Consider the following 13,871-nt stretch of genomic DNA (forward strand, 5'->3'; position numbering starts at 1 on the left):
ATTAAAAAACATAATTTTCAATGTAAAAGACTAAAAGCACAGAGTAAACAGTGTTTTAGATCAAACAATACTGCATCATCCATGGGGCTCATTTGGTTTCACTTACATCTCTATTCAGGTTGACATTGGAGAGGCGGTGCAGACTGAAGACATAGCCATCCGTCCGATCATGTTTGATCTTGCTTAGGGCCAAATGAGCAGCGGCCACAGTGTAATGTGGAATATCCGCTACCTTTAGCTCCGCAGTTAGCCGCCTTATCTGACTGTGCGAGAGGCAAGTGCGTCGTCACCGGCAAAAGGTCAAAGGTAACAATGTGATCGGAGGGCTTATTGTATTGTTTATCTTGCCAAAAAAGAAAAGATAATAATAATAATTTCAGTACATGTGTCAAATAAATAATAAATTATAAAAAAAAAAAAAAAAAAAAAAAAAAAAAAAAAAGGGACCAAAAGGGCACATTGGGATCATGGAGCAAAAGGGGCAGGTGCTCAAGCCCCCTTAGCCCCCCCCTCTGGACGTGCCTGCTTGACAGTGTCGTTTCTAAGTCACCAATTTAGTGCTAAATACTAGCATGAAGTCGCTAACTGGTTAGCAAGATGCTTCCGAGACACCAAACTTGCTTGTGAAGCTTCCACCACAATCCTGCCCCCTTGATAAACGACCAATCAATTCACTTTATTCACTCGTGTAAAGTCGTGCACCACTCGGTAGAATTCGGAACAGCTGCTTCCCTACGACTTTAAGGATCTTGCTCAGGGACTCAGAGTCCCAGTCGGTGGGAGTTGGGCTCAAACTCAGAACCCCAGGATTCCAAGCAAAATGCCCTCGACCGTATTAGGGTCTTCCCTAAGGTCCCACCCTGGCAGCTCATTACCCCCAGCTGGGATAAGAACCCTGTTTTAGGATAGGGTGACTTACCACATGAGCTAGCGAGCCGCTAATCTTACATGTAATGTATCCTTTTTAAAATGTCCTTTTCATCAGCAAAGTTAAAGCAATAAGATTTGGAAATTCAAAATTTGTCCATAAGTCATCTGCCGTTTCTGAGCTCTATCATTATCTGGGCTCATGTCTCATCATTACCATTTCCCATTAGTTCTGAATCGGCTTTGGGATCATAACTGGAAGTAAATACTTCTGTTTTTAGAGCCATCGAATAAAAAAAAACCCCAGCTATTATTATTTATACGTTTTTGTGTAAAATGAATACTTTAATCCTAAACGACTCTATATGACCTTTTAATGTGTTAATTTAAAAAAAATGATGAAAAAGTTGTATTTATGACCTTTACAGCTACACATTAATCCTTTCTCTTCAAAAATGTTTGATGTCGGCCAAGTTGTTTAAATTCAAATGAAGTTTTTTTGTGGAAAAGTTCAAAGGGTTAAAAAAACAAAAACAAAAGCAGTTATTGTATCTTGTTGCAGCAACAAATGATGGAGCCATTGATTATTTTAGAAAATAAACCTTTTTATTTAATCCAAAGTTGATCGTGAAAGCAACAAGATCATGACAATAATATATATATATATATATAATGCACATAGATTGAATAAACAGCGACAGAGTACATGAAAAAAACTAGTGCAAAAGAACTCAAAATGTAAAAAAATATATTGCACTTAGTAATATGAAACTTTAGGTGGAAGATATTATGTGTTTGAACATTCTTAATCTGGTATATTCATTTGTAAACATTTATTTTATACTTTTTCTTTTCTTTTTTTTCTAACATCCATCCGATGTGGAAGAATCTGCAGCTACACCAAGCTCATCTCAAAGCAGAAACCAACAGGCAACATATGGTTCGCTGTTTGGGTTGGTCCATGTTGTGCTTTGTCTTAACATTTAAATCGACACACACACACCCTGTAACCCTTTCACACACACACACATTCAAACTCAAGCTGAGCTCAGAGCCCTTGAGTTGGTCGTTGATGCGACACATTTCTGTAAGTCGTTTCTGGTTTGGGTCGGACAATCTGTGAATTTCACCTCGCTTTAAAATAAGAGATCGTTTCCGCCTTCCGGCCAGAGCTATGGTGTCAGTGGAGATAGTGTTCATCTTTATGTGCCCCTGAGAGTACTACAGACTCTGAAGTCTAGTGAAGCATGTCGACCCGTGGCGTTCAGAGAGGGAAACAGCTGAGCAAACTTCTCCATGAGGCAGGAGGAGACGCCTTCTGAGCAGCAGAGGGACAGTTTCTCAGCGCGCTGCCAAAAGACGCTCTTTGTGTCCTCGTCTTGATGACAGGAAGCGTAATCATGCTCCATGTGGTCTGTGGGTCACCACCTTCCTCCATCAGCTGGCTGTCCTCAGGTCAGGTAGGGTCCAGCCACATCTACGGTGACACATACTGTTGGGAAATCCTTCAGGAATTCCGGGTGAGTTTGATCCTGTCTCATTTGTGGAGACTTTTTCGAGGATCCTCTCAGCGGGACGGACACATATCAGGTCGTCTGACATCTGCAGTAGTGCAGACCTCCACTGTGTCAGGGTAAGGGTCCACCTGAGGAGGGAAGGAAGGAGAAATCAGGATGGATGCTTTGACTCTACTTAGATGACTGTTATGTATGGATTCTGTTGCTTCCTCCTAACAGGATAAAATATTCTTTCTTTGTCTTTTACTTTATATAAATTAACAACATTTCGATGCATAAACCAGCTGATGCTTTGGGGATTAGTTTTAGTTTATTATCCTGATATCGATAAGTTTTTATATGCCTTTCAGATCTAAATTCTTCAGAAGAAACACATGAAGAAAGTTGGGCTCTAGTTTATTGTCACCTTTATAATCCTTTTGTCTTTCTATTTTATAAAGTAAAACAAGGTTTAACAACAGCTTCTCTCTAGCACACATAACCAGGGGCAGATCTAGTTAATTTGGGGCCCTAGGCAAAGAAAGGCAGGGGACCCTCTGAATTGAGAAGACAACATATGAAACAGACCCATTATAGAGATACTGAAATTTTAATAGAATAAACATACATTTTACATTTTGTCTTGTTGGTTTCCTCTCTGATTGTACTCAGTTGACTTTTCATGCCGTCTCAAAAGAAATTAGAGATTTTTGCCAATCACTAAGCTCACTTAGCTGTTTCTCTTTCCTGTGTTTCCAAAAAGGCTGTAGACAAGCCATGATCTGCTTATCTGTTCTCCATTTTTCATTTGGATGAAATAATATCTGTATAAATCATGACAGCAGACAAGATAGAGGAGAGCAGGAGGCGGGGTTACCAATCTACTTGCTCTGGAGAGCAGAGTTCGCTGCTTTTAGATGTTGTTGCCAAAGTCTCCAGTAGCAAAAAAAAAAGTCGCTAGATGTGCCGCTAGGCTCTTTTCTGAAATCAAAGTGCTACCGGGGTCTAAAAAGTCGCTAAATATAGCGAAAAAAGCTCAAAGTTGGAAACACTGCTCTTTGCATCGTTTGTTTTCAAATGTTTTGCTGCTGTCTGTTTGGACCTTTCTGAACATGTGCAGCAAATGGACTGATCCAATATGGTGGACACTGAAGGGGGGGGCTGAGACACACTCTATATCATAAGCATTCTGATGGCATTTTAAGTAAAGGAATTTTATCAAAAACATCAGTAATGTGCACAAAAATTATAGTTGTATTAACCATAAATGCAAAGAGAGTGTTATGAGCCCCACAGTAACTTGGGGTCCTAGGCAACTACCTAGTATTGCCTAATGGTAAATCCTCCACCCCCCTGCATGACATGACGTTAACTCGAACTTCATAAAAATAATTTATTATCTGTGACGGCAGAAAGGCTTCGAAAAATATTCTGTGTGTCGTTAATCTGGCAGATGAAGGCAGAAAATGTTATGCTGGATATTCCAGCAATGTTTACTTTCATGCCTCAAACTTAAAGGAGAAGTTCGGTTTTTTACACTTTAAGCCCATTTTCTGTAGTGTCCAGGATGAAATCGAATGATCGACACCAAAAGTTTGACAATTGCTCCTGTCTCTGCTTTTTGGCTCATTTAGAATCCCCCCCTGGCTGCTTTAGAATGGCTTGCATAGAGCATGTCCGATAATGTCCTTAAAACAACCTTAAACGTTCTTTTTTTTAAATATGCTACTCACCGGGTCGTCAGCGCTGTTCAATGACGTTCCAAAAAAAGTTTCGTGAAGAAAAAACGTTCCTGTAGTGTTTTATTTAGCATTTTGTAAATCCCATTGAGTTCTGTAGGAATAGTCAATATTCCGCTGCCACCGGAAACGGAAATGCAGCCTGTTTACACAGTTGTAGTCTTTTCGCTTCACTCTGTGTACTCCGACGTCGAGATTCAAGAATCCACCTTTCGTATTCCATTTTCAGAGTTTTTTAAAGTGTTTAACAGAGACGTTAGCACCTTGACGTCGGAGTACACAGAGTGAAGCGAAAAGACTACAACTGTGTAAACAGGCCCCATTTCCGTTTCCGGTGGCAGCGGAATATTGACTATTCCAACAGAACTCAATGGGATTTACAAAATGCTAAATAAAACACTACAGGAACGTTTTTTCTTTACGAAACTTTTTTTGGAACGTCATTGAACAGCGCTGACGACACGGTGAGTAGCATATTTTAAAAAAAAGAACGTTTAAGGTTGTTTTAAGGACATTATCGGACATGCTCTATGGAAGCCATTCTAAAGCAGCCAGGGGTTGATTCTAAATGAGCCAAAAAGCAGAGACAGGAGCAATTGTCAAACTTTTGGTGTCAATCATTCGATTTCATCCTGGACACTACAGAAAATGGGCTTAAAGTGTAAAAAACCAAACTTCTCCTTTAAAACTAACTTTTGTTTTCATCAGATCCTATGAAGCGCGTTTGAAGTGAATGAACTGTGAAGCTTTAAAGGGTTCTGCATACATAAATTTTACCTAATCAGTAATACTTGCTATCATTTAGCAAAGAATGCTATTTTTTCTGCAAAAAAACCAAACAAACCAACACTTTTTTACAAATATATTATATGGCTTATTTTGTGGAATCTATTTTTGTTTTTATGTTAAACTTTTTATTTTAGAGACACATGACAACATTTTAGATTATTTTATTGTAACCTTTATTTTTCAGTTTTCCAGTTCAGTATTTTGCCAATTGCTCTCAGGTTCTTATTTGTGTGTTTTTATAAGTAATGTTTCCTTTTTTTAATGTTTACTACGTCATCAACGGCGCTGAAAAACTAATTTGGGTACATGCGTGTGTAAGTGTGTTTACTGTACCTCAGAGTAGAGTGGCGGGGGAAGATATCTGAACTCTGTGATGTATGTCAGCATAGATCCTTGGTCCTCTCCCACCCCATCAGACCTATCACTCCCCTGCAGGCAGTTCCGCCTGTGAGCCTCTGATATTGCCAGATCGCTGTAGCTTGGCGGAGCTGCAGAGGACAAGCAGGGGTAAGATATGGTTCTGTTCTGAAAAGCCTCTCCGGGTGAGAAAAGTATCCCACATAGTCGCTTGTACATACCCTCAGGTCTTTCTGGCAGACCCATCCAGCTCCCGGAGCTACAGCTGCTGCTGATGCTGGAGGTGCGGGTGGAGCAAGCATGGAGCGGAATGGTGCCGATGACCAAAGGCAACGAAAGGGACAGGTTCAACCCGCCGGGAATGTCCACATACACCTGAGGAGACGAGGGAGAAGGACATGTTCTCAGCTTAGCAGGGGCCACTGGTGTCTGTTTGTGTTGATGCAATCCAGCTGCAGGCAGTGAAACAGACACACTGCAGGCACCGTCACTATGCTGACCCACAATAAAAGAAACACGTTCATGTAATATAAACACACCGGGCGTCTAACCCCCCTGCTGCCTAAAACATCTTAACCTTGTTATCCACCCTTTCTCCAGTAAAAACATCAAACAATGGAGCCCTGAACAGCGCCCTCATATCACTTTACCCAAAATATATCAACTGAGCTGAAGTTCAAGAGGCTGGAGAGGTGAAAACAAAGAAACCGTCATGCATGGATACCGAGCCATAAAGCTTTATTAGCTCTGAGCAAAACGATTTGAATGTGGATTATCAGAATATTCATTAGCTTGTGAGGATAACTACACATCTGGAAAGACAGGATTCAATATTCAATGTCAAAAATATTAATTACTGTCAATTGGCTTATGTTATTGAATCATTCTCAACAATAATAAAAAAAAGTTGGCTAATGATAAGTATCCACCCCTTTGGTTGCCACTGGAATAAAATAAAAGAATTTAAAAAAAGCAAAGAGATTTCAGTTTGTTTTCAATCTCCTGCTCTTCTGACTTCCTGCGATCGCTAGCTGTGCTTCATAACTGTTTTACAGATAAAAACAGTTTATCAGCATCTTAATGTTTATGTTTCTACACAACTTTAGTTTCAGCGAATTAGGGGTGAGTATCAGCATGGGTATTGCGACATGTTAGGGCTGGGCGATAATTCAATAACGATATATATCGATCGATAGACGTGTGGCGCAATAGAAAAAAAGAGGGTCGATAAAAGTTCGATAAAAAAGAAACGCAGTTTTCCTTCCTTCTCATTGTAGCCTAGCATGTAGGTTTATGCTAGTCACTGCTTCCTCCCAACCAATCACAATCGCGGACCCAGGCATGCCGTCACAAAGCGCCGCCCTCTCAAACCACAACACAGAGCACATGAAGCTGTGCAGTAAGGAGAGGCGGAGGAAATTGTTTCAAAGAAGGGTTTTTTTAGTTCGGCAGTCTGGCAGTATTTCGGTCATGGCAAGTCGGACCAAAAACAAACCACAGTCATCTGGAAAATGTGTCGGGAACCAGTGAAAACCAAGTCTGATAACACAACCAACTTTTTTTTTTTTTTTTTTTATCATCTCAGCCGCTCACACCCGCAGTAGTACGAGCTGTGTAGGCCCCGACTTGGGGCCAGAAACTTCAAAGTAATAACTCAGGTTAAAGCAGGAAACGGGGGCGGTGGGGGGGCATTTATTTATTTGTTATATTTATTTTGGTCACTTTTCTGGTCACTTTAATTTATTCTTTGTCAGTATTTAATAACATAACTCAGGCCTCTTAAGTTATTTTTCTTTAAAACAATTCTGTTATGGTTAAAAAAGTTGGTTAAATAAAGATTTAATTTGAAGTCTGTGTTTGTGTTTTTTATTAAAATTGAATCATTTAGCAATATTATAAAAAGTCCAGGCAGAGCTGCATATAAAATATGGTTTCAAATCTTTTCAATAATTATCGATATCGATCAATATGCATTTTTTTTATCGATAAGCTTTTTCTCTATATCGCCCAGCCCTACGACATGTGTCACAATAATTGTGTCGCAATACGATTTTATCATGATATTGCAAATCACTATATATTGAGATATTTTCCCTGCTATCAAATTAAATGTGTAAATAAAAATGCAAGTGCTGTAAAAGTCAATCAGAACATACTGATCATTTAATTATTGTGGTATCCATGGTGTTTGGGGTTTGAGTCAATCCATGTCTTCCACTGTGACTGCCTCAACTACATATATGGCTCTGTGCCAGCTAAATGCTCCACAGCGCCATCTGCTAGAGTGGCGTGCAGAGGTAGCCCCTTTCCTTCGCTGTTTAAGGTAAAAATGTTTGCCTTTTTTAAAAATCGATACCAGGAAGTGGAAGATCAATATTATATCAGGGAGCCTAAAATCAAGATATATTGCCAAGTCGATTTTTTTCCCACATCCTTACTGTGAATTTGGTCTATTATTTACCACAGGGGGAGCTGCAGCGCTAACTGATGACATAATGCTAATTATTATACCAGCAACATTTTGGCCGGTGTTCTGTCAGATCAGCATACCTTAATCAATATGCACGCGCAAGACATCAGATTTGTGTTTATCCCTTTAGTTTTGTAGGAAATATAGATTGTAAAATACCTCATTGGGCGTATATCCCTTTAGTCATGTACAACAAAAAAGCAATTTAAGATCAGGTCGCCATACGCTTTAAAAGACACCAAAAAGTAAGTAATTAAATATTTTTTTTGTTCATGGCTAAAGGGATACACGCTTGTTGAGGTATTTTAAAGTTTATTTTTCGTTAACGGGTATTGAATATGGGTATGCTGGTCTGATCGGAACACCAGGTCATTAAGGAATTGGTGCTATTATATACATTTTAGAGGTTTATTAAAGCTTTTCATCTTTTCCAATATTAGAAAACATATATTTGCAATAGAAGCAACCTGTGTTTGAGAAAAGAAAGGCTCTAATTTTACAGTTTGTCACAAGTCAATCTTTTAATAAAGTCTGTCTCCTTGACCCCCAGTCGGCCTCAGCAGATGGCCGCTCTGAGCCTGGTTCTGCTGGAAGTTTCTTCCTGTTAAAAGGGAGTTTTTCCTCCCTACTGTCACTACAAGCATGCTTAGTGTGACATGTGTTGTGAATTGGTGCTATAGAAATAAACTGACCTTAATTGAATGAAGGAGTCCCAGAAAGTCTGAACAGCTAATTTATTGTGTATGGAAACAGCTATTGGCAAATATCCAGAGAATAAGAATTACTCACCACAAGGGCGTACTCCACTCTGATGATGGGGCAGTCCAGTATGGAGGGGGACACCGGGGGGATCTTGAGCAGCTTGCCCTCCCAGCTTTGGCTCTTCCCTTGCTGGAGAGGCTCTCCCCGAAGGTTGGACACCAACTGTTGGATCTGCCTCCCCTTGCCCTTGGCAAAGAAGGTCTGTGTCTGGTAGAGCGCCGCTTTGGGCACAACGACACGAGACGAACAGTTTTCCACCTCGGCAAAGATCTGAATGGACTCACCTGGGAGAGAGGGGAGAAGAGATCAGTCTGTCAGACTGAGAGAGGAAGGGACATAGGTGAAACTTTAGAGGGGAATACTGAGAGGAAGAGCAGGATGAATTTTAAAGAAGAGGCGTGGCTCACCTGGTGTGTACCCCTTTCGCTCTATTTTGGCACTGAGGGAAATTGGACCCGAGGCGCAGAACCAGCAGCACAGCGTCTTCTCCTTTGTTCCAGCCTGAGGTGCCTGCTCACACACATTATCAGATTTAGCCGCGGGCGACACACTTTAACACACCAATGGTTTCCGAGAGGAAGCAGCTCCTACCAGCAGGAGAGGCGTGTTGATGTCAATGTGTTCGAAGACAATGAACTCCTTCTTGACTTTAACAGGCAGCAGCCAGTGGCGGTGCAGCTCAGCCTTCACCCAGTACCTCACATTGCCATGCTTCCCCTCAAAGGAGGTGGCCAGAGCCCTGCAGGAGAGAGAAAAGAGGAGGGGGTCAGAAAACTGGGTGGTCCAGCTCAAATTCCTGCCTTTTTCTTCAGAGCTAAAACTTGCCGATCCAACATATTGCCCTAACTGTGGCTCCCTGAGACAGGGTTAGTTTTAATTGCTTCAAATACGGTTAGTTAGTTTAAATAAGGCTTTAGGCAGAGGTGCGGGGCACCTTCAAGGGCCCCAAAGAGGGACTCAGATAACCAACATAAAAGGAAACCTCTGTAGCTTTGCCAGAGAAACATCTGATCAAAAAAAGCTGCTGTAAGGCAGCCCTATAGATTCTAAAATGGTCGGTTCATGCAGAATAAACTGAGAACACTCTGTACACACTCACATCTGAGGCAGGTTGAAGCTGAAAGCAAACTCATGCAGGCCGGCGTGCAGCACAGTCATGCCCTCCTCCAGAGCATCTTCGTCTGAAACACAGATAGCAAGCGTTCAAATCTTCTGTCTGATAGCATGAAGTCTCAGGAACTCCTTAACATTTATGCTCATAAAACATTTAACAAACAACATTTAATTCAGGTAAAAAGTCACAGTATCTGGAGAGCACACTCAAAGGAAAAAACAGCTCAATTATGTTGGCCTTTTCTTCAGAGATTTTTTTTAATCGTGTGTAAAATATTTGTTTCCTGTCCAAGTTTAGATTTTATGTTTTGCACTACAGAGAAGAAAATAAATAATATTCCCATTTTAATAGTTAAACTTGGTGTATTAACTTTAATTTAATAATTTCCCATTCTGAAGACGTTTTGCTTTCCATCCAGGTAACTTTTTCAATTCAGTCTTTTTTAATTTAAATGTTTTCAGTTTTGAAAACATGTAAATTGAAACGGACGAACGGGTCCTTTCCTTTGGAATGGGGTCATTTGGCTTCTTTTGTTAATTGAATCAATTTGACTGTATGATCTGATGAACTGTAAAGTGCCCTGAGATGACATGTGTTGTGAATTGGTGCTATAGAAATAAACTGAATTGATTGGACAGAGCTGAGCTGAAAGGACAATTACACTGGCTGCTTGTAGAAAATATAAAAAAACTAAATGTTAGGAATTATGGAGGCCTACAGAAAATTTGAATAAGTGAATAAAGTTTTCCAAAAAAAATAGATGAACAAAAAATGCTTTATTATAACACACACTGAAAGAAATTATGCTAAAATTGTTTTCCTTTTACTTAATCATATCTAGTTACTTTAACACAGTTGTTTCATGTTAGCAGGGTGGGACATAAAACAATTGTGTTAAAGTAACTAATTATATAAGTTGTATCATTTTCCATGCACTTCAATGGATGCCGTTCTTTAATCTGAAGCTTTTTCAGAATCCCACGCGGTCCTAAATAAACTATCAACATGTGTGGCAGAGCGTGCAGCAGCAGAGGAGGGGAAACGTCATGACCTTCTTCACTTCCTCATCTCTGGTGTCATCTATCAGCTCAGTTGTGTAAGAGTATTCAGTCCACCCCACCGCTTCTCGCTTCCTGCCACCTCATCCTGCATCTCTGCAGTGTGCGCGCGTGACCAGAGCGGGGAGGTTTCGTGTGTGCGGCTGAGTGAGAGGACGTTAGTGCGCGCGCGGGCGTGCGCGCGGGCCCAGTCACCGGCAGCGCAGCTCAAGCAGGAGTAGACCGGTATGAACCAGACTGAGCAGCTCACTCGAGCTGGAAACTCCAACGAGCGCATCGCTACTCGACCTCTCATTGGTCAGGGACGTAAGACGCATATAAAGGAACGTGCGCTGATTGGCTACTCAGACGCGAGTCCCTGCCCACAGAGGCAGAGTCGTACAGTGTTGGGCCTGAGAAGGAGTAGGAAGGGGTGAGGCAGGGAGGAAGGGTGTTGTTACTCAAAAGATGAACTTCAGGTGGACCTGCTGTTCTCACGCGAAGTCTTCACTGACAAACACCCTTAATGGCTGCTTCATTTCCATATCCATAACCTAATGGTCATCTTTGTTTGCTGCTGGAGAAAAAAGTGGCACATCCTGGATATAAATCTTTCAGATTTATAGAATCCCATGAAAAAAAGCAAATTTTCAAACGTGGACGTGACCATTTATCAGTATAAAATATTAATTTGATCACATTCGAGGAATAGATCATATTAAGTCAGGTTAACCATTCAGTTAAAGCACACATCCACACTATTGTATGGTCCATGGAAATAACTCAGTATACTTGGTCAAAGTGATTAATAGAAACCAAACCTAAAATGGGCAATAATTATTTTAATCAGCTGTGTAGCTGTCATACACATCTTCATTATTCTTTTTTTATTCAGACTCGGTTTGTCTAAGGGAAAACCAATAATTCTTTAGATTTTCTTACAAATTTGTAATTGCGTTTATATATGAAACTGGAGAGCCATAGTACTATGTGGTAAAAATGAGGGTAAAAGAACAGACTAGAAATATATTTGACTGACTCACCAGAGCAACCAGCAACAAATTGAAATAATGGAAATACAAGCTATGCATGCATATGAAAATAACAGATTTAAAAGAAACTGCAAAAAAATAAAAAATAAATTACATATATAAATATATGAGGAGGAATACAACCACTGTTTTTTGAGAGCAGTAATTGAATATCTAGAAATGATGAAGCATGTGGATCCAAATTTGATGCAAATGAATTATTTACATGAACGCAGACTTTAGGAAAACTAATTTGTCGATTTAGTTTCTAACTGTTACAAAAAAAGGTGTTTGAATTCTGCATTGGAGATGAGGCATTGGAAAAAAAATATTATTTTATTGATCTTTCTTCTTTTCTCCCCCAAAGCATGGCCCATGGATCCCAGATGACCTGAGGTCCCTCACATGGGCCCCTAATATGACCCCTGTGCGGCTGCAGGGCCAGTAGTGAACACACCTTTCTTGGACACTTTTTATTTACATAAAAGGTTAAATTCAACGGTCTGTTTTGCATCTTATTTTATTTATTACCGAGGCAACCGAACAACAGGAGAGTGTGAAGTGGAGGCAGCAGCTGAGGCATAATTCCCTCCACACACACACACACAGCTCTCCCCTCCCCTCCCCCGTCTCTGGCAGTTTCTGAACAGGTTTGAACCGCTTCTAACAAAGGGAGTAGCCAGATCTGCTCTTATCAATGATGTCAGCTCTAAAAATCCTCTTTCCTTGTGTATTTATGAAGGAAAGTTGATCTGAGACCCAAAACCCTGACGATCACTTTGTGTTTTTTTTATGATTTTAATGTTTATTCGAAGCGCTGGTAACTTTTGTCTGAGTTTTCCGCCACCCTCGACAGAAGCCATGATAATAAAACCCAAAGTGGTCAGAAATGAGAGGAAAATCGTCTGTTTCCATCCCTGCTGCTGATCATAGAGTTTGTACAGATGAACAGGCTGAGCAGAGGAGCTGCGCTCCGGGCATCAGCTGTTGCATCAGTACCACTGCGGCTGATGGACCGCGCGCTCTGCTTCCACCAAGTTTCCAGAAGTTTGCGCACAGACTCCTCTCCTCTTACCTCTCTCCTCTCCGATCAGGGTGTCGCTGTGATGCAGGTATTCCACCTCCTCCGTGTAGTTCTGGGTGTAAGCCGTGTTGGCTCCGGCGTTTCTCGACTCCGTCCAGCGGACTTTGGCGACCCCCCGGGCGGTGATGTCCAGCCTCTTGACGCGCACGTCCCCGGTCACCTCCACCACCACCCTGCCGGAGACCAGGTCTCCCCCGGAGAACACGGGCAGGTTGTTCTCGTTCAGGCAGTCAAAGTAGACCGCCAGGGCCTTAACTTTGCCCAGCACCATAATGGAAATGCTTATATAAAAATATTAAACAAATAAAAGTAGGAAGATGTATAAAAAAATGGAGTGTAAAGAGGAGTTGATGAGAAGGGAGCGGCCCAGATGGATGCGCTGCCTGGCGCTGCGGGTGCCCAGCATAGAGCCGGGTCTGCAGCTGTCAGGGATGGCTCATCTGGCAGCTTCTGCAGCTCTCCCCCTCTGTTGGTGCTCTCAGCTCAGCCTCTCTGCTCTGCTCCTGTCAGCAGCAGCAGCAGCGCTCTTAAAGCCTCTGCTTGAAAAAAAAAGCAACAACAATAATCCCACTGAGCATGTGCGCTCCGACCGGCCGGCCTGCAGCTTCTCAGCTCAGCCTTTTCTCCCGCGATGTGTCTCTACTTGCCCTTAAAGAATCTTATTTTACGGAAGATTACATATTCTAAAAGAGAAAATGGTGAAGCTGAGGCACTACAACTGTTCATGGAAGATGGAGGAGCATTTTGGCACGTCTGTGCTCTGTGTGAGAGTTTAAACCCAGTTTGTTTTTCTTTACCGAGTGAAAACAGAAAGAAACATCTTATTTTAATAAACCGTTGAAAAAAGTCCCCTTTTCCAGTTTGGTTTCATTTTTAAATATTCATAATATATGACTTTGGAATCAAATGAACCAATGAGCAAACTTAATAGATTATTGATTGCAAAACTGAAAAGAAAATTATATTTTCAATTTTCGGCCTGTTTTTCAGTGTAGTCCTGTTTCTCTGACTGTGACTGGCTGGATGTTCTCTTCATCCTCTGACATGGGAGCTGGCTCAGAGCTCGTCTGCCTGGGTTCCTGGATGGGGCCGCTTGTGGAGCTGGTTTACAGTTGCCTTTTCTAT

The 13,871-nt window shown here is 41.3% G+C and overlaps 1 protein-coding gene across 1 annotated transcript; it reads right to left on the bottom strand.

Annotated features, from left to right (window-relative positions):
* Nucleotides 1-1,666: 1,666 nt before the first annotated feature.
* On the bottom strand, nt 1,667-13,259 carry LOC119799206 (arrestin domain-containing protein 3-like). The gene is made up of 8 exons (XM_038309008.1): nt 12,738-13,259; nt 9,580-9,661; nt 9,072-9,219; nt 8,888-8,990; nt 8,508-8,764; nt 5,470-5,623; nt 5,225-5,379; nt 1,667-2,512 (listed from the first exon to the last, which is right to left on the bottom strand). Exons 1-8 carry the CDS (start codon nt 13,015-13,017, stop codon nt 2,435-2,437), a joined length of 1,257 nt encoding a protein of 418 aa, XP_038164936.1. The 5' UTR covers nt 13,018-13,259; the 3' UTR covers nt 1,667-2,434.
* Nucleotides 13,260-13,871: the final 612 nt, after the last annotated feature.

This window comes from Cyprinodon tularosa, unplaced genomic scaffold (assembly GCF_016077235.1).
Source record: "Cyprinodon tularosa strain WSP-4 unplaced genomic scaffold, ASM1607723v1 ctg653, whole genome shotgun sequence".
Lineage (NCBI taxonomy): Eukaryota > Metazoa > Chordata > Actinopteri > Cyprinodontiformes > Cyprinodontidae > Cyprinodon > Cyprinodon tularosa.

Excerpts from the sequence above, each read along its gene's own strand:
- LOC119799206 (XM_038309008.1), bottom strand. The coding sequence starts at position 13,017 with ATGGTGCTGGGCAAAGTTAAGGCCCTGGCGGTCTACTTTGACTGCCTG. Across the intron at positions 9,220-9,579 it reads AGCTTCAACCTGCCTCAGAT|GGCTCTGGCCACCTCCTTTG; the intron begins GTGAGTGTGTAC and ends TCTCTCCTGCAG. Across the intron at positions 5,624-8,507 it reads GAGTGGAGTACGCCCTTGTG|GTGTATGTGGACATTCCCGG; the intron begins GTGAGTAATTCT and ends TCGTCTCCTCAG.